Here is a 22267-nt window from a genome sequence, read left to right on the forward strand (position 1 = left end):
ACCACTACATCCACCCCTCATAAATAACTGTCCGATCCTTCAGTAGGTTAATATCCGGCTGGAAGGACCATTTAATGTAATTTTGGATGTTGGTGTGGTAATATCAGAGTTTTTGGTACATATATTTTGTTTATCTTCAATTTTGGGAGTCTCGAGAGTCAATAAGTTTCGGGAAATGTGATTACTCGGTCTTATTTACTGTCTCCTCCGGATATTTCTTATAAATAAATCAACCACAATGCTTGTAATGTACAAGGAGTATATCCCACTACATAGGCACTCAACAAATGAAGTATCTGGTCCTTCGAGCCTTCACTAGGTTCAAATCCGGTTGGAAGGACCAGATAGTTTTATTTTGGTTCAAAGGTTGCATATTTACTAGTAGTATTTTTTAATTAACCCTGCTAACACATGTTTATAATCCGATAGTTTTATTTGTATTATGGCATGCCTAGTTTATAAGAAAATCTTAGATACAAAAACATTCAACCAACGTTTTTATACCTACTACTTGACGATATATCGGCGAATGGGGCTTTATATTATTTATCAAAATTTATTCCTAGTAATACTAGTGCTATTGAAAACAATATCAGGTCTAATGGCCCAGTACTGTGCAGTTCCGTTTTATTACAAAAAAAACACGTTTCTGGAAGTTGTTAGAAGGGACAACTAGACCCATTCAAAACGTTCATCTATTTCTAAAAAAAAAAATGTTTCGACGCTGACACTTAGAAGCCACTAAAAACAAACAATGATGTTTGACATGACACCTCTATACACCAGAGCCTCTATTAGCAAGTTCAAACGTGGTTGCCCTCACCCCCCAACCGAACCGTTTTCTTCTAGCTATAGATCAATCAACTTGTTTAGTCTCTTCCAGAGCAAATTTTTGCTGACACAAATACTTATATGGATGGAGAGAAAATCGAATTTGGAAAAAAAAATTCAGTACTCACAACTTACCCCAACTCCCCCTCTAATAGTCGACTTTGATTGCTGAGAATTAGACAGAGCTTGGATTACGAGACCTCCAAAAAGAATTACCTGCGAGTGAATGCTGTCGGGAAAAAAATATTACATTATCCCCATCTTTCCCCTTCGAAAGTTACATGGTGCAACTGAAATCCACTTTTTTATTATTTGAGCTAGTGAAAAAATAAAAATTGCTCAGGTAAAAGAACAATCCGGTTAGTGTAGTAAGATCCATGAACCGATGTTTTATTTTGGAAAAATTTACAGGGAAAAATTCAAAAGTATAATCCTTAAAAATTTGAAACATCTATCCGCCAATGTGAGAAACCTGATTGTTCTCATTTCAGAAAACTGGGATTTTTTGCAATTGCCCCCTTTTTTAGTGGTCTAGGTGAAGCCAAAAGTCGGAATTTTCAGAGTACCACACTTGAGGATGTGCAACTTTTTTACTTTACACAGTAGCGGAAAAAGGAAAAGCACGTTTTGAAGACAAAAAAATAATCCGATGGACGAAATTTGGGGGAATCGACAAATGTTCTTTCCGGAATTTGGGAACATTATTACGCCAGCGCAACGCACCTTGACATACCCTAGTCATTAACGCATGATAGAATTAGTTTCCCCCCACTTTGGGAGAAGTCCAGAAATCGTTGAATATTGAATTTGGAGTCGTGATTTCCGGAAGATCTTCCGGGTTTTGAGTGCCTATAATTGAATTGGGCTCGAAATATTTTTAGGACCCCCACTACCTATTCCTTTTTTTGCGATTTATTTTTCTGTTTGTCCTTCCAAACATTTTTTTCGAATCATCTGTTATCCTGCATTTCCGCAACTATTGTTTTGTGCTTTTACAGTACTTCAAGATTTTGATTTGCTCTTCAGTAATACAGTTGGTTTATTTTTTTTCACTTGTTCCAATTTTATCGGAAGTTTCAAGTAAAATTCTATAAAATAATTTTTCTATAGGTAAAGTCCATTATTGGCAGCTAACACTTTATGGAACTGAAACTGCTCCTTTGGCTGATAATATTCCATCAAAGGAAGGCTCAAACACAATCCCTAATAAGGTGAACGAAGAGGTACTTTTTAATACAATTTATGATTCTGCGTCCAACTGGGAAAGTGGAGCCGAGGTGAGTCTTATTAGAAAGTTTTTGATTTTTTTGTAGGGATCGTTAAACTGTTAAAAACAATCTTTTCAGAGAAGAATAATTCAATATTTTCCATAATTAAATATTAATTATGTCTATAAATTCTGAAAAAACATTTATATAACTTGAATTAGTTTCTTCTTCAGTTACTAATAATTTATTAAAAATTACATCTAAATGCAAAAAACTCTAGATTTCAAAATTATTTTTCTATAAGAAGTGGGCTAATGTGAATGAAAAATGTTGATAAAATATTAATACATATTAACATATATCATACTTACCTATCTAAAGATACGAGGAATGTTTGTAAAGTAGGTTCCATTTAGAAATAAAAGAACAAACTGGTTCAGATGCACAAAAATCAACCATGCATTTGTTCAAGATTTTGTTCATCCCTTTTACTACTACCTTCTAGTACCATGTTGTTCCGTCTCATCACAGATGTTGTACCCAGATATTGGAAAATATTTAAAATCTATAAGAACGAGTTCATGACCATATATAGAATTATAGAATACGTTCCAGACGTAGCCCTGTAAAACTCCACTTGCCATTCAACTACTCCATACCTCATAGATTTGTCGAATCTAATTGGATTAGAAATTTCTCGAATTTAGAAAATGTAATACTACAGCAGGATTATCAATCGACTCAGTCCTTCTGCTACTTAGAGATTAATTGTAATGACGGGCTTCCGTGAAAAATCATGCAAACGGAACTTATTCAAGGGGGTATTCTGCTGTAGAAACCTTAATTTTAGGCATTCTTGAAACTAACGTAAAAAAACGAAAAACATTTTTACCATCCATTTTTTATGTATGTGATGACTTTTTAAGAAAACAAAAAAATTGTAAAAAAAATCAGAATTTCAATAAATTACAGGGGCTACAAAAAACATGATTAACATGATTTTTCGATGTAGTAACCTTAGCAAAAAAAATCACAAAATGGCGTCGACACGAAATATCAATTTTTTGCCTCCTTTTTTAACTTTTTCGAATTGAAATTTTTTAAAATCCAAGGCAGATGCGATAGAAAGATATATAAAAAAGGTTTCCACCAAAATTCAAAGGAATCGGTCGGATATAACTTGAGATATCATGTCAACCACTTCAAAAAAAGTAGTTTCCAGAAAAACTCGTTTAAAGTTTGTTAAATAATTCCAATAGAATAAGCCACTCGGCCGGCTTTGACTCTACGTCACCAAATCTACTATATCTCCGGAAATAATACCAATTTTTAAAAATCCGCTCAAGGACATATTCTTAAGGGTCTAAGCTTTGAAAATATGTAAAAAAAACAATTCTTCTAAATTTCTAGACCAGAATACTTCCTTAACTATAATAATTTACCCCGTATATCTAAATAAAAACTTACCCAACCTTAGTTAGAATCTAAGTCACTTTTTTTGTTTAACCCAGTAAGAAGAGAAAGTTGTTAACGTAGAATAATAACATATACAGTATGCTCATGAAGTACTCGTTAAGAATGGTTTCAAAATGTAAACGACGGCAGATTGTAAATCCGTCTGCAAAATGAAATTGTTTTGTAAAATGTAGAATATAACTATTGAAGGATTTTGTTCCAGGATAAATTTTATTACATATTTCACAGATAGAATTAAGCAATCCTTAACAGACTTCTTAGTACAACTACACCAATACTCACAATTATACTATCTGGTCCTTCGAGCCGGATATAAATCAATGAATGGCTCAAAATAATAAGAAACATTTTTCATGCATCATTAGTTTGCTTGAGTTTGTATTATCAAGGACCATTTGTATATTTAATTTCAGAACCGAAAGGATGTTTTAGAAGTCGAAGAAAAAGAAACGTCAGGTTGTTCCAAATCAAAAGGAAATTTATGTTTAGGTTTGTTATGTTTCGTTTCAATAATGTACTCTTACTCATTGAATCTTCACGACATCTTAGCTACTTTACTAACCCTCATCAGTTCACTAATCTTCGAAATAAAAAGATTTTCACATGTACAAGTTTGGAGTTGGCATCGGATAACTCTGGACATTGTAGTAAGAGACCAGCAAAATTCTGACAACAATTTTCACAGACTTGCGAATGAAATATCACAAACGAATTTAAAATCACGAGTAGAGTTTTTAGTAAAATTAAGACATTTTTTAGGAACTTCGATACATTTTTATAATAAAAACAAATGGTTGTGCAGAAGTTCTGTTTCCTCCAATTAGATAAATTTTTTTTAGATTTATTTCAATAATTGCAGTGATCCATATTTTAGTTATTTTTTTATTAATTTATTAGAGTACCCCTGTAGGTAAATAAAAATATTTTTTAATGTACAGTACTAAAAGGTTTGGCTACAGAATCATAATTTGATTATTACATTCAAGTGTTTTAATACGCGGCGAAAAACTCGTACTTAAATATATACAGGGCGGAGTATTAATTTTCTGTAAATATAACGATATCTAAAACAGCTACCAACAATAACTTTTTTGATAATCATTGCAGTAGTCGCATGTCAGCTTTTTCTATTTTCTCTTCCAATATTATTGAAAATTGTTAAAATTATTGAAATAATCAAATCTCTAGTCATGGATGTTCATTACAAAAATTTGTGTATATAAATTCATTGATGAATGAATAAAATATTTAACAGAGAAGTGAATACAAATACTTTACAGATGATATAAAAAGTAATTGAACCATTTAAAGAAATGGAAAATTTATATTATTATAGTTTTTAATTTTTTATATAGAAAACAAATATTAAACCAAGTTGATATATATTAAATCGTCGAAGTTTAATTAAACCTTTATGAAAATGGTGAAAATGAAACTTTCATATTATAAAATTTTATAAAACATTTTCGACCCTTCACAAATCATAAATGTACATTACATTTTTAATATCAATGTGATATCGGTTAACTGTTGCATTTCCCATTAGAGACGGTGGTCTACATTGTATAGAATGATATTTCAGTAACTTTGTATTGGAATGTTAAAAGATCCAACATTATTAGAACTGCAAGAAGTTCTATTTGCGTTTTGATTATATGTTATCATTTGCAAGATTTTCTGGATCTTTACATGGGGTCGATATAAGCTTACCAGGAAGTTTAGTTTATCTAATCCCTCCATGTCATTCTGAACAATCTCCTCCACTTTATTTTCTTCGTTTTTTGATTAAATTTTATACACAATCACTGATTTGTTGTTGTATCATTTGGTAACAAATCCATCCGGTTTCTACAATCTCTATTTTAATTACAGAATCAGAGTATATGCCAATTACATGAATTGACTTCTCATACTCGAACAGCTTATAATTAATAAAGTAATTATCAAAAAAACACCCCGATTTTCGGATTGTATTTACTCATTCAAAAGCATATCAATCGTAGCACTTGAACAAATCCAATTTCTGTTGTGGAACTTTGATATAATATAAAATCGTAAACCAGTTTGCTTTTGGAATTTCCTCTTCCTTCAATTACTTCACTATCAATAGAAGAATCTTCCTCGTCAACTTCTTATGCAATAGGGGTTATATTTGATTCTTTAATGAAATAAATTCTGCTAACGGAATTGTAAAAGAATTTAAATTTTCTTGAGACCTCCTTCATAATTAATGATATAAATATCATCGTGAAAACTAGGATATTTTTGATGATACCATACATAAGAGTGCGGGAACAAAAAAACAGTACAAACTGTTTTTTTATTATTTGCAATTTACTCTATGAAACAATGGTTGCTACACTATAATCACAAATATTTTATATAACTGAATAATGACCCAGTCAGCTCTTACCGAATCTGGCGTTTGCTCAAAATTATCTTTTTCAATTCTTAGTGTCTAGTTGCTTACCAACTTTCAGAATGAGTTTAGTTTCAAATTTCGCGAAAAACGTTCAATTGGCAATATTCCTCGACTCCCACAACGTCATTTGCATAATGAGCAGTTGTCATTTCTGGCCACAACACAATTTTCTTCAAAATGATTTTTCTTCATGATAATTTAGATTTAACACAATCATTTTCATATATTTTGACGGTAAAAGTATTTCCATAAGGACAAATGTATGCTGATTAACGACCACGAGAAAATACCGTCAACTATACCAACACTTTCGAATCGTGTCTTTTGAAATACACTTCTGAATTTACTTTCTCGCCTTTCTAACAATAATAATTTCTAATATTCGCCGTTTCACTTCCGTCAAAAGTAAAATATGACTCTTCGTCGATAATTACTTCCGAACCTAACCTAACTTCACCAAACTATACCGTGCGAAAACTCGTTGTCACTGAAACTTCTAAGTTTTGATTTTTATTTTATTTGTTGCTTAGGGTGTCGATTATCTTGAATTTTAAACTACATTCTGTTTCTTTAGAATGATGCTTACATATTTCTTATCAATTTTGAATTTTCTGCCCAATTTTCATAAACTGACTCTCAGTTTTCCGTGAGCCGCTTTAAGCAAACCTTCGCTTCTCTACCCGATCCTGATTTTCTTTCAATCGAAATACCTGCCTCAACACGCCGATAGATATTGTTTTTTTGACTATTCCCATTTTTACAAGGTGATTAACCGTAAACGATTTATTCAGATTTTGATTTGGTCACAAAACTTGGCAATCATTTAACGTCGTTCGTTTTCTGTTAAATTTTCCATACTCTAAATTAATTTTGATGCTTTGTACATTTGACAACTGCTCAGTCAACGCCTACTTCACTTGCTAAACTGTCCAAAAATGTACGGATTGTTCATTACCACAGCCTTAATTCTGTAAATTCTTAATGGGAATCTAAAAAGTGACAAAATAGTAGAAGAAAATGACTTGATACTCCAATAGTAGTTATGTACAATGTCAAGAAAGCGAAACTACATTGGCATGTGGTTGCTCATATAGAAAAAGTTAGCAAATTTGGCTCTGGCCATAACCATAAATATTTCTATGGAATCTAAGAGAGGACATGCGACTACCAGAGCTAAATATCGGTGATAAAGTAATATTCAAAACAAGTAATTGATTTTTTTCAAATAAGTCATACGTCAGCGGCATATTTGCTGGAGGACACACAAAAGAGCTGTTCCATGAGTGTATTTTAATTGTGTCTAGTTCATTCATGAACAATTGAATCGTAAATAAGGTCAAAACACCTTTTTATGCTGTATTGGGTTGCAGGATGAAAGGTTACAGAGACAATGCAATAATGTACATCTTAGAGATACCAGGTATAAAAATGTGTTTTGCTCTACACAAACTATATAATCTCAATTTTCCGGTAATAACATCTAGTGTTCTTTAATATCAACATGTTGATATTAAACAGTTTACCATGTCCATACATGGGTAAAATATTTAAAGAAAAAAAGGATCTCTCCCATTATTTCCAAATTAATTTTATATTTCTTTAATTTAATTATTTGATGTTTTGATGACTGAATGGATATTCACTTCTATCCCTAATGAACACTAAAAGCGCTTTTAAAACTTTTTTTATACAATGTTTTTACTATAAACACGAGGATAGATAGAAAACTAAAATAGAACGTACGTTTATTAATTATAGGCTAAAAAAATAAATACATAAGGTATTTTTGAAATAAAAGATATCATGATTAGATAATTAAATGAATTTTATTTTTAAAAAATAACATTATCTAAAGAACGGACCTATCGAAGTCGGAACTCCTCTAAACGCGAACGCAGATTTGTTAAATACTGCACATTTTCTGCATTTATGTTTTGTGCCACATCTCTTGCAGTCAAAATATTCCTTTTGTTTATTTTTGACACCTTTATTTCTCACTGCTAATACTTTATTTCTATCTTCGAACTCGTCTAGTTGTTTGGAAGGTGTTCACTCATTTTACGGTTTGTTATAGCTTTAGTCTAGTTTATCTTCTGTTAGCTTTTTTCATTAGATCCGATTCCAAACACTATCTTGTCTTTTAGCATTTGTTCTAGTAAATTGTCAAATTTGCATTTGTTTGCCTGAGTTTTTATTCTAGTTAAAAATTCATCAAATTGTTCATTTTCGTTTTGTACAATTTTGAAAAATATATATCTTTCAAACGATATATTCGTTTTTGGTGCGAAGTACTCTTTAAACTTCAGCTTCAGAGCTGCTATAAATGTTGCTGTCTGGACTTCAGCTGGCTTTTTATCTAATTGAACAGCGATTGCATAACACAAACTGTTGTAACCACTTTTTCAGCATTTTAATTTGTCCGAGTCAATTTGTAGGTTAGCTGGTGGCTTTATTTCAGTTACTGCATCGTTCATAGTCATTTTACAACTTTCTCGCGTATTTTCTTTTATTTTATTCGTTTTTCTAAAATTCTGACATCATGTAACGTTGTAATTATTGTTTTAACTACCATTTTAAAGGAAATAATCAAACGGTTGATGTAACATACGAAAATTATATTTTTAATTGACGTTTCAATTGATGCACAAGTTTTACACTAGGTGGCCGCACTTTACAATTACAGTTATATTAATAAACCAGGAACCGAATAATCCTGTGATGTCCTCCAGATAAAACGGCGGACTATCTAGATCATCTGTTTGAAATAATCAATACTTGACATAACCTATCACAATATTGGATACGGAAAAATGTAAAAAAATTTTAAACTTCGTGAAATTTCCTTAGCCATTCCTTTATTCCTGATACTGTACCTGATGATAGTTACTTAAAAAATGGTTTTGTTAAGTAATACAGAATGTTTATTTTTATTGATATTTGTTTTTAATGCGATAGTGTTATTACGAAGTATATATTAGATACTTCACTGCCATCTACTTAAAATAATATTTTATAACAAAACATCAAAATATCATTTTTAACAGCGTATACTCCTGATACCATACTGACATTAAAATCAAAATATTTTTCCAAAATTACAAAATAATGAACGTAGTAGTTGATTTAGGGTAGATTTATAAAAACAGTATATCTAAAAAAATCCTTACTATATCTGTACCAAATCTGTCGTGGTTGGAAGTTTTTTTAAAAGACCTGATTATTATTTTCACATAAAAGAAGATGAAAAAAATCAAAATTAGTAAATTAGATTTTTTTGCATTGGAATAAATAAATAGCAGTAATAGCACGTTTGCTGCCTTAAATCAACTAAATAAATTAGTCTATCTAATTACCAATTGAAATAAATTTTTGCAACCCAGATTTCACATAACTTATAAATAAATGATCGGTAATCTACTTGTGCCCCCAACAAATTAACCTATTTTATTTTGTTACACCAAAGCTGACATCCCATTGTTAAATCCAACATATTATTCCAAATCCACATGTGATTTTTTTGGATTGATGATTAGATAAACTAACCTTTATGATACTTATTTTAAAACAGCAATAATCCTAAAAAGGCTAATTATAATGTTTTGAATAAGAAATGTGCCTTTGGTTATTTGTAGACTAGTTGTTTTCTCAATCATCAGATCAAAACATCAGTATGGAATGACCTTAATTTCATATTTCAATCAAATATTTCGTATTAGTCATTTGTCGATGATTAAATCAAAATAAAACTTTCTACATTAACAAATCATCAGCTCAAAATGTTTTTTCCACACTGAAATGAAACTTGGAATCTGGACGATACAATAAGAAATAACTTTAGTGACATCCTGTACCATTCAAGTAATATAAAATATTCCATTTCAAAATGTAGAATCTTTCCTTATCAAAATTTCGTCAATGCAGCTTCCATCCCCTGATTAGTTTCGTAATTGAAAATGTTTCCATTATATGGCACTACAGATTATTTATGTCCTTAAACATCTTTCATTTTTTTTATTACAAATTTTATTAACAATCAGAATATTTATTTACATTCTTTGAGTTAATTTGTTCGCCAATGTTAGATAATCTAACATCTGTAGGGTCCTAATAAGGTTCACAATCAGTGATGTAACCTCCAATACTTCACTCAGTCTTTTTGCGTTTCTTTGTCCTAACAATTCGTCTAGTAGTGGATTTGGTTGGGTTTCTTTGGTTTTATGATGTTTGTTGATTCCCTCTTGTACAACTTCTTACACTGTGGGTTCTGCCAGGTCCAATTGAATGATGTGATTTGATACATACCATGGAGTATCTCTTACTAGGGAGTATTGGAATGTCTGGATCATATTTATATTAGATGGACAAATTTCAAACAAAACAAACTTTGTTTATACTCGTAATTTATTTATTCCATTGTTTTTTTCTTATTATGTGTGTGTAAAATAATTTTAGTATCGTATACTAAAATTTATTGGTACTTGGACACTGATGTACACTCACTTCTTATTAATCATCAGAACTAGTTTCTCTGAGCAATGGTGTAGTTTTAATTCATCTATAATTTCATAAAAAAAAACAAGAAAAAATAGCATCAATACTTAATTCAACAGTATCGGTTTTTGCTTCCATTGAAATGCCCGCTCAAACCATCCAGGAACCTCCATCAAAAGCCACGTTTTCTTTTATGCAGCGAATCTTTCTCCAGGTTTCTGTAGATCCGTCCTTTTCTATCGCTACCATAAAGGCACTTTTTTCATAAGAAAAGAAATTGGAGCCCCATTGCACGTTAATCCAATTAATGTATTCTCTGGCAAATAGTAAACGGGCTACTCGGTGGGCTGGAGTTACTTGGGGCTGGTAGCTGGTTCAAGTCTAGCTGTCTCAAGTCCTCTTCTGACTGTCCAGTCATTCCTCGCGTTTCTCTGAACTCTTGTTGAACTTGAACACCAGTGAGAGTCTGATTTCTCAAAAGAGCGGAGCCCCTTGTTTGTTAGTCCAATTAACGTGTTCTTTGGCAAATTGTACACGGGTTGTTCGGTAGGCTGAATTGGGGCTAGTAGCTGCTGGTTAGCTAGGTTAGCTGTCTTAAGTCAAAATTAAGCCACTTATCGCGTTTCTCTGAGCTCTTTTTGGACTCGAAAACAAGTGATGGCTCGATGTGCTGATAATGAATCGGTCATATATCTCTGTTGTGTACTTTGGTATCGACGGTAAACTCTGGAAAAAGCAGACTGACTCATATCTGGCGTACTGGCCTGTCACAATGGAATTGATCGCTTGAGCAGCTGTGTCCATTTCAAGGTAGAATTCTTGTTTGTTGTTAACTAAGATGTGTATCGGTTGACGTTTGATGGCTAACTGATAGTGATGGGTCTGATAGATAATCTTTTAATAGGGTCAGTTACTTCTAATTAACATAAAAAGGGTAGTTACTGTTCGTAACATATTGTTGGACTGTGATAACAAGAAACATTACAATATTTAATATCATTTCGAAGATAAAACTATTTAGCTTCAAGATTAAACCAAAGAAAATACATTAACATGTTCAATATTTTGTCAGTGACTCGCGATTGCAGGGGTGTCATCTGAATCGATTTTTTGTTCATACAATCTTCAATTATGTTGACATTATCTTTTAAATCGTCACTACAAGTGGCAACGCTGTCTCCAAGTCATATGATTCAATATGGGTTTATATAAAGCAAGCTGTTCAAAAAGATTGTTGATGTTTCTGTGCTTATTTGAAGTATTTTGAGGTTAGTTTATTTTTGAAAAATGAATGTAGTTTAAAGTAACCTCTTCTTTTGTGATTTTATTCAACATAAATCAAAAAAATTCAGAGAGATTGGAATGAATGATTTGCAACTTATCTTTGGTTTCAACTGTTTCATTTATATCTGGATTTCAAGTTGTCAGTGTGTTAAATTTTAAAACTTGGAAAATCATAAAGTTGATGTAGATCGTTGAAATATATCGTAGCCATTTTTACAAAAATGTGCCAAATTATCGAATCGAACTAGTAATATTGAGATTAAAGAGTTTCGTGGTAGTAATTTTTAGAATTAAAATTTAAGTGCAATTACCCATTTACCAATAATAATTAGATTCGTATCGCTACCGTTTTTTTTGCTCTATTTAGTTGTACCAATATATTATATAAGGTAATCTTTACTGTGATTGTTTATTTTTTGTATATTAATCGAGAGACTTGTTTTATTTTATGTTATAATATATTCTTATCAAAATGTAGTTCCTGGGTATGTTAACCATTATCATTAAGTACATAAGAACCGGGTGTTTAGAAGGGCAGTCTTGTACAACTACAATTTTGAAAAATATTCCTTTCAAAATCATTTTAAGCATATTCATTGTCCCTATTTTGTTCTCAATAATGCTAGATAGATATTTTTAAATCGAATATTTATATTTCAAATTTTTCTCAACTCAGATCGTAAACTGCGTAGAATGGATTTATGAAATTCTATAAAATTTCTAGTTTCTCACTTTCTGTGGATCACATCACTGAACTGCCCTAATAAAATAACTTCTTGCTAATAAACTTTCATATGTCACTTGAAAGTTTTCAAAAAGTGAGCTAAAAAAAGCTAAAACTTTGATTGTAAATAATTATTTAAGTATTAAGCATATTTCAACTTGATATTTATTTTAGATATACCAAAAAATTTGAATTAGAGGATTTGTAGGCACAAACAATCGTTATCAATATTTTTCAAATATAATGATAAAACATCACAATACAATTGATTGAGAATCTAGTTGTAGCAACCAAATTAATAAATATTCTCTAGACTAGTAGATTTGTTTTGTCTTCCAATTAGTCGTTAAGTTATTTCCAATTGCACAAAATATCATTAAATTTGAAAAAATTCAAGTGACATAAATATGAGGGTAATTCAATTATAAACCGGAATTTGGTATACAACATTCTATAATTAAATTACAGTTTTTCTAGATAGTCTCTGACTCACTCTCCACACCACTTTTTCTTAAAAGGATTCTACCTAGCATTGCTTTCGAAACGCAGTCCACCTGGAGCCTATTTCAATAGACCAAATAAATAATAGTCGCATGGCGACAAATCTGGATTATAAGGAGGGTGTTTCAGTGTTTTCCAACCCAATTCGTTCAACTTTCCATCGTAAGTCGAGCTTTAAGCGGTTTGGCGTTGTCATGCAGCAATATCGCACTACGGATCGGAAAATCGCGCATCGTTTTAATCTATAGACCGGTTTCATATTATTTTTTTATCAAATTACTTAATACTGCGTGTTCAAAGTGTTTCAGAGAGAAAATCAAACGCAATTACTTCTCTCATGTTCCACAAGACCTTCACCGCTGACAGTTTAACCTTCGCTTTACCTGACACGTTTTTATCTTTTTTCTCTAGTCCATAAACGCTCATTCAGTGCAATAAATTTTTATTTTCCTCCTAATACCGCTGCAGAAGATTCGCGCAAACTTCTCACTGAATGAATTTCTACTCAAAATTCAGAAGTCCTGAAACCCATCTATCTAACTACGCTGATGTCCAATTCTTCAACCACATTGCAGTACAGAACTGAGTCGGTTTTCCAAAATGAGTTTTGCCACAGCGCTGATGTTCTCATCGGTAACACTCGCTCATGGCTACAAGTATACTAAAAAGCATGGGAAACTAAATTTTTCGCGCGTTTATTTAAAAATTCCGATTTATATTTGAACCACCTTCGTATACACCTATCAAAATTGTGAACTTCCAATCATATTTACATCATTAATTTCGTTTTTCAAATTTTATGAGGAACCTTTGTAAATAAGTTATTCAAATTTATGTTTCACACTCACATACAAAAAACTTTTTTAACTGCTTTCATATTTTAATTAGTAATTATCATATGCTGTATGTTTTATCTACTTCTAAAATGTATTGGATGCTCCAGACAAAGTATAATGGGTGCTCTATTTAAAAGCTATTTGTAATTTGCTTCATTTTTAAAAAGATTTATTTCTCTTTTTAACTTATTATTTGGAAGTTCAAATTTTTGACGGTAGATTGTACAGTGTCGCCCAATTTGCTGTCTCGATTGACACAAAGTGAATGTCAAAATTGTGTATGTATGTCGTTTGTGTTATATATACGTATGGCCTAAGTTTGTAGCAATTCTTTGTATGACAATTTATAATTAAACCAATCACTTTTTATTCAGACACTGTTGGTAGGTTTGCTAATGTTCAAAACGCAGTAGTTTGGTATAACTTCACAGCTCTAGTCAGAACTGTCATACATCACTCATATTGTTTTATACAGGTGCAAAAGATTTTATACCTATACTATTACCTTTATTATCATATATATTATATTATCATAATATTTTCCACAAATAAAATTCATTTTCTACTAGTATTGAGTTCAATAATTTTTTTAGACCAGATATAACTCTTTACTGAAATATTTTAAAAATAGTTTTTTAGTACTTTGTCAGATTGATCTGTAATATTTTTGAAAACATAAACCTGTAGTTGAATATCCAAATATTGCAATGAAACTTGGATCTTATAACCTTACTTTTCTAATGATTTCATATATCTTATAACTTATTTTATATCAAGTGGTACTAAATTTTTTTAAACCCAACATACCATTTCCAGCTATATAAAACCACATGGTCACTATTATGGAAAAGCTTCTGTAACATCTTGCTTTGTATTTTCTTAATCGCCATTTACAGTTTATTAAACGGCCAATAAATCAGAGAGGATCTTCCGAACTGTTCGCAATTATTCCTTTCCAACAATCCTCCTAATGTTCTTGAAATATATTTAAAATTGCATAACTAACTTTTTATTACCTTACAGATATATACGAATACATTTAAACAAGTTATTGTGTTCGAATATGTGTAAGTATTTATATATACTTGATATGGCAACATTGTAAATCGTATGAGTCAAATAGGATAATTTATCTCTTAAAGTACGGCCTGCAGTCGCTCGTTAGGAACGACGAATTTGATCAAGTGACTGGTTTTAAAATTTCCCGCCAGAAATTTTAATTACAAAGTTGGAAATGTTCAGATTTATCGCTGGAGGATAAACGAATGAAAATTAAAATAAATTCTGTTTCACAATCAATAGATAATAATCGATATATACATCTATTAATAATATAAATAAATGAGGTTAAGTTATCTACCGTATAATACTTGTGCCAACAGTTTAATCGTGCAATTAATTATTATTATTATCTATCAGTTAATAAATAACTACTGCACTTTAGATATTGTATTGATTCTAATACTTATTTCATTTTACTTTCATGTATATAGCAGGATTTCCACTTCCTACGGTTTATCGAAGAGGCTAGAAATCGATTATTTTTGGTATCGATTTCTTGACTTTCGATATGCATATGTTTATGGTGCTATCACGTTGTCCTAATGCACGTCGCTGTACTAAAATTTGTCCTAGAATATCACGTAACCCAATTCGTCACTCGAAATGAGCGACAAAAACTTCATAAATGGTACATTCCACTAAGCGCTCACGGTGCCTGAAATACTCTTGAAATATTTTGATTTTACTCCTCTAAAAAATTTAATGACTTACAAATTATAATATAACCTCTTAAAGCTTGGGTGTAAGATTATAACGCTCTGGACTAAGTGGAATGGGATAGATTGTATTGTGGTCGTGAATGTGATTGTCGTGAGTACTTAGTGGAATGCACCTAAAGACGTACCATTATCATTTTGACGCCATTTGATAATCTGTCATCTGTCAAATTGTTACTACGAGATGTTATTACACATACCGATCGTTCCTTTGTTAATTACATGTTGGGTAGTCAAACACAGCACAAAGTACAATAATTTTTACTGTTATTATTACCAAATATACAATAAAAATAGTATTTAAATAAATAATTTTATATACTGCATTTATAAATATATTTAATTTTATTTATGCAAATATATATTTATATACTCTGTTTTAAATTACTAAAAAATATTTGTTACTGCTGTATTTTTGTTAATAAATATTTTGTCTTAGCCTCGTGATTGTCTTCCTTAAGTAATAGCTTGATGCATATCGACTGATGAAGTTACCAAACTAAATAGCGTTTGTTGTAATAATAAAATATGTTATTATATGTAAATAATATTTGTAATCTATACAGAATAAACTATAAATTGTGCCGAAAATCATTTAAAATTCATCTAACCTACTAGCATACTTCTATGTGGGATATAAAGAAAAAAGAAAAAGAAATTTTTTATTATCTATTCCACAGAGTTGTATGATCCTCAACTACATTGAATTATAACAATCGAGTGTATGTTACTGTTTAAATGAAACCCGATTCCGGTTAATAGCTAGTTTATATTTTTTCAAAGAAACTGTACTAAAACAAAAATATCCTGAAAATGGTCTTCAGTCAGTTTCAAGGTTTCAATGAGGATCGCAAACTGACAAAAAACTGCATCCACATTATTCAAACCCCTTGTAATTGTGTATTTATTAGAAAAATGTCTTGTAGTCTCAATAGGGTGCTTAAAAAAATTCCATTGTTCTGACTACTACCCTCTGAAATGTTTCTATTTGATGTCAAAAAAATCTCACGAAACATGAGCTATATAGCTCAACACTAAGGGTTTTTTTATTTGAAATTGCACATAATTTCTGTAATTTAAAAAAAAACTATATTATATTCTGTTGAGTTGAGTTGAGTTTTTGAGCATTACAAAACTATAAAACAGAGGAAGATTATTTTTAAAAGAAGTCTGTTGAAAAATTATTAAATTTTGGAATTTTAAGAAATAGCCTAAATCTGATTTCACTAAAGTCTCTGTTGAAACTTCTAAATTGACAGACATCAAGAAAATACTATGTCTATTTGACGTTTTCCATTCTTCATTTGAAAATTTTAGATTGAGCCTCTTATTTTTTTATTTTTTTTTCAAAAGTTCCCGCTATTGAAAAACTTTTATTATATTAGAAAATGCGTTATATGGAATAACAATAGATTCCCAAATTTTTAAAACATCACAAATTACTTCATCAAAACCTTGTGGAATTGTGAGGTTAGAATTCTAAAATTTAGTAATTTTTGAATGGCTGTAACTAGTTTTCTTTTAAAAATAATCCTACTCTGTTTCACAGTTGTGTAAATCTCAAACACTCAACTTTTAGAATATAATATAGTTTTTTTTAATTACAGAAATTATGTGTAATTTCAAATTGAAAAAAAAAGTTAAATATTCTTGAAAGAGAAACTAAAATTTATAAAACAACCCCATGTAGTTGAACTATAGAACTCATATTTTTTGAGGATTTTTCTTACATCAAATAGAGGATAAGAGTCAGAAAAATAAATTTTATTAAGCACTCTAAGCCCTAATATTCAATTAAGTTTTATAGGAACCACATAATTTAGGATAAATATTTGAAAATTTGGATTTATTTTAAAAGGACACTTAAATGTTACACATCTTAAAAAAATATGAATTGACTTTACTTCAATGTAATGGTAAGTAATAAAACAGTTTTAATAATAACTTTGTTTTCACATTTTTCATTTCGGGTTGAGGTAACTACATGTCAGGTTGAGGTAAATATAAATTATAATCATTACTTTGTAAAAAATAGGTAGTTGGTTACTGAAACGAAGAACTTAAAGAATGGTAAGTTTATTGCACTTTAATACAAGCATGGGTTGTATTGTGTAAAAATTGTTGTCAGATTTGTGGTTTGCGTTTTTTTTCTTTTCATTTTGAGTATTTTACTAAATCTATATGCTTAAAAGCTTGTTCCGCAAAACGTATTTTATTGCAGAACGTTTAGATCAATTTATCTAGTTTGTGTTGAACAAAAACACTAAATTAGGTAATCTGTATATTGTTTGTAATTAAATAGACAACTAAATTGTGCCAAAACTAATGTAGAAAAATATTTAGTAAAGTATGAAGTTTTATATTAAAAGGAAACCCAACAAAAAACAAATTTTCATTATCTATACTTTAAATTACCGATATACATTATGTTTAATGCAGAAAAATTTTCTTGTATTTTGGAGCAAACTAAAGTAATTATTATTTTGCTTGTTTTATGATCTAGAAAAACTTACCATAAAATACGTTTTCATTTACTTAACAACATCACCTGCTCCTACAAATTTGATCATGGTTAAACTAACCCATTATTTTTAACACAAAAATGACAACAAATAACTTGTTGTGTAGTCTCTTAAAAGAATACGTATGTGATTTTTTTATTTACTATGTCAATACACACACTAACATTCAATAATACTTTATTGACAATTTTGGTTAAAATTTTGAATATATACCAGTACAGTCTAGTGTGTAATGCCGGTCATCAATAATCGAACTTGTTATCACAGATGTCGTCACTTTGTAAAACCGTAATTGGCTTACAAACTTAGATAAGGAACCCTTCATTAAGAATAGAGGAAAAGATTAATAGATAAATTTTACAGAGTTGTACTTTATATAACAAGCGAAGATAATTTCAGTAAAATTAAATATAGAGATGAATTTGTTGCTTCAAAGTTCATTATTTTCTCAGTAGGAATACCTAGGGATTAATTTGTTATTTAATTTTTTGTTTATCTATACTTTTGAATGATTCTGTGATTATGAAAATTAAATATTTGAAACATAAATACCTGGTAATAAAAATGCGCAAAAACGCGAATTGGTTACTCGAATTCTTAAGCAGACCCTACACGATTAATAATATTTTGTTTATCACTAGGTCTATTGACCTTTTTTGGGTCTTTTTGCATTTCCTTAAAAATCCTCTAGTAGTGAATATAGTTTTGTGATGTTCGATAATCCTTTCTTGGATGACTTTTTGTACAGTGGGCATTCCCTGGTCCACGTAAATGATCTGATTTGATACATACCATGAAGTATCCACTAGTTGATAAAATTATTTCGATTAGGATCTCTGAATTATATTCATATTAGATATTATATTCTTTGGATTTTCTACATATCCTATCCCTATTTCGGTTGCTTTTATAGCAACTTATTTCGTCGTTTGAGCGAATCAGGCAAAAACGAAGAATGTGTTGTTTCATCAAACCTTATGCACCCTATTCACCAGATTTAGCCCCTCGGATTATTTTCTGTTCTCAGACTTGAAAAAAATGTGTCGGTGGTCAAAGATTTTTCTACAATGAAGAGGTGATGTCGGCCGTGAATGGCTATTTTGATATTTTGGTGAATCTGACGATTCTTATTATAAAAAGGGTCTCGGATTTATTGAGCATCCCAAGGAAAAGTGAATGGAGCTAAAAAGAAATGTCTTATATTTTTTCTTTACAATTAGTAGCACCCATTATTTACATCAAAAATATGTTTGCTTTATTATGAATTTTAAAAATTTTCAGTATACGATGCTGTAGACTTTTCTCTCATGTTTATAATATGAATTATGGTTTTCTATTAATCACCCCTTAACCACTACTCTATGTTAAACTACTTTTATGGCACTTATGTCCTTTTGTTTCAAAATACTCTCCAGTTAGGTGGTACTTGATAAAATACTAAGACTATGAACTATTTACCTGGTTTTATTTGCTTTTCTTGATCACTCAACTTGCTACACTGCTAATATATATAGTGCCCAATTTCACAATATAGTTTAATTGAAATTCAGAAAACCACATTTTCTACTGATTAGACAAAATAAAATTTCATTCTACAATGCTGAGACGTAACGTTATTATTAAAAATAGAGAGAGCGGCATGTAAATTGAATTGTAGTATTGGAAGAGAAACAAAGTGCATCGGTTTACCACTCTCTATATCTCTCTCTACTCGCTTCTAATTGGTGTTTTATGCATAGAGTTAATATTGAAGATCCAGTCAGAATATATTAAAGAAAGTGGGTGGTACACTGATGTTCTTTCTCTTTCTATCAGCCGTTCGGGCCCACTTGAACTGTTTCTTGGTTATTTAATTAATGAATCACACTATGTACAATTGGATTTTGAATTATGTCATTCCGAACCTCCGTCACCCGTGCCACTGCTGACAGCTTGTCGTGGTTTCGCGGGCTGTTCATCCTCGACCTTGTTGCAGGTTTTCCACACTAAAAGTCTAATCACACTACACCTACTTCTTTTATTAAAAGGCACTATCTACAAGTTTCACTTGAAAAAATACTAAAAATAATTAAACTCTAAATTGATGGTTCTAGTTTTATTATTGTTAGTGAGTGTTGGTTTTATGTTGATTTCTAACATCTACATGTTTTTTTTTCATAATCCTGTAATTAGTTTTAAAAATTTGATTTCATTTTTTGGAATCTAATTTTAGAATCGAAGTTTTACTATCATTCAAATCGCTTTTTAACAATGTCACATACGTTTTTCTTTTAGACAAGAATCCTATAAACTGCAATGCATGTTTAGATGCGAAAGGATGTCGGCAGTATCATTGGTGCAAGTTGTGGGAACGGAGATTGAATAGTTTGATCAGGACATATAACTGGATATCGTCCTACTTATGAATATTACTAGAGGTACTATTTAGTGCAATTTAAACTCATTTGTTTTTTTTTATTTACAAAAAAAATTTATTTGAATGTGCATTCTAAATAATAGTACGTAGTACGGTCATGAGTTCTTAGTCTAACTAAGAAAGAAAGGACATAAATAAAAAAAAACCAATATTTTTCAATATATCCTTCCTTTGTTTCCACAAACTTTTTAGAACGTCTGACTAAAGGTTCTAAGCCACTTTAGAAATATCCATAAATAGATGGTCGCATTTAATGGTAAAGGTGGATGGTGGAGGGTAAATTTATCCTGGATGCAGTGACTGACTGCCGAGTGAAAATCTCAAAAGTTGCGTGAAAAATTTAGCAACGTACAATTCTGCTGAAATCATCTTTAAGAATATGGCGACAGGACGGAGAGTATACAAAAATTTACCGAGTACACCCGGACAAATTCTTTTCGATTTAAGGATACCATCTGAGGTATACAATTTACTCTTGAAATTGACTGAATGCAACCCACAGTGTTATCAAAATTTTGGAGTTTTTCCTTATTAGATCTGCTGGGTCCCAAATGACGCTTATTTTAAAAACTGAACTAATCAGGCTTTCCTCCATTTTCTCAAGGCTACCAAGGTAGAAACCCAAACTCGACTGATAAGGGTGGATAGATACCGGACGGTTTCCTAGGATGGTTTATAAATATCTAGATGGTCGTCCGTCAGGTATCTACGATCCACCATCTTATTAACCTTCCTGTAGCGCGGCCTCAGGTTTCAATTGTTTACCCCTTAACTAGGTCTTCAACTTTACGAATAAAAAATATTAGTCTACTGTAGCTTTGGAGAGCGAATCAGTGTGAGCTGGAGCATTGTCGTGAAGCAAGTGCCGCGATTACTTTAGTAGATCAGAGTAATATGCCGGGTCCACGTTTGTATTTGATTCCTCAAAGTAGTACACTAATTTTTGTCATATTTAAATGCTCATGTAGGATCCTTAGAACACTTGTTTTGGAAATGTCGGTCTGTGCTGCAATTCCCTTTATTTTTAGAAGCCAGTCACAATTTTTTCCACTGATTTAATGTTTTCTGGAGTAAACGCCGCGTCAGGACATCAAGTCATCTTCTAATGATTCTCGTTTCCAGCGAAACAACTTAGACTAATTTTAATTGTTAAAAATTATAGACACAAGTCACTGTAAACGGCCTTTATTCTGTTTTGATTTGTGTTGGTGTTAATTCTTTAGTCAAAAAACTCAATTTGGGACATTTGAACTCTACTATAATAAAATTAATCGAGGTGGCAAGTTGAAACTTGGTTTAAAGCTTATTGAGACGTGTATTAAGATTTTCGTGAACGCGCTGTATTATATGAGGCCAAGAACTTATGGATCTCACTACGTAGTTGTAAGAAAAGCACCATAAGGAAGCTTAAAAAATTTTAATTATTGTTTACTAGTTTGAGATTTCTTTCCACAATTGGGAAATTCTTTTCTTTAGCCACCAACTTTCCGGTAAAATGTTGATTTTTTGAAGCAAATTGTGTAGTTAGCTGCCTCTATTTAATATCAACCAACATATTATAAACGAATTATGATATTCTTTTAGAATTTGTAGAATTTTGTTTTTTTTTATAAATCGCCGTTCATTGATTTTTTTTAAAACAAGTCAATAAACTCCATTATTAAACTGTCGAAAATCATCATCTTACATCACTTTCTCTGCTGATTATTAATACATATAATTCATTTCAAACTTTAAAATTACTAGTAAACATTTAATTATCAATTATTGTTAGCTGG

The 22267-nt window shown here is 30.8% G+C and overlaps 1 protein-coding gene across 4 annotated transcripts in view; it reads left to right on the plus strand.

The window, feature by feature from the left end:
• The window catches only part of LOC130893449 (furin-like protease 1), a 103123-nt gene that overhangs the window by 75905 nt on the left and 4951 nt on the right, over positions 1-22267 (plus strand). For all 4 annotated transcript variants that reach the window (XM_057799585.1, XM_057799607.1, XM_057799596.1 and 1 more), the window contains 2 exons: positions 1942-2108; positions 3929-4004. In XM_057799585.1, coding sequence (XP_057655568.1) covers positions 1942-2108; positions 3929-4004 — 243 coding nt within the window. The remainder of the gene's footprint in view (positions 1-1941; positions 2109-3928; positions 4005-22267) is intronic.

Source organism: Diorhabda carinulata, chromosome 1 (genome assembly GCF_026250575.1).
Source record: "Diorhabda carinulata isolate Delta chromosome 1, icDioCari1.1, whole genome shotgun sequence".
NCBI classification, from domain to species: domain Eukaryota; kingdom Metazoa; phylum Arthropoda; class Insecta; order Coleoptera; family Chrysomelidae; genus Diorhabda; species Diorhabda carinulata.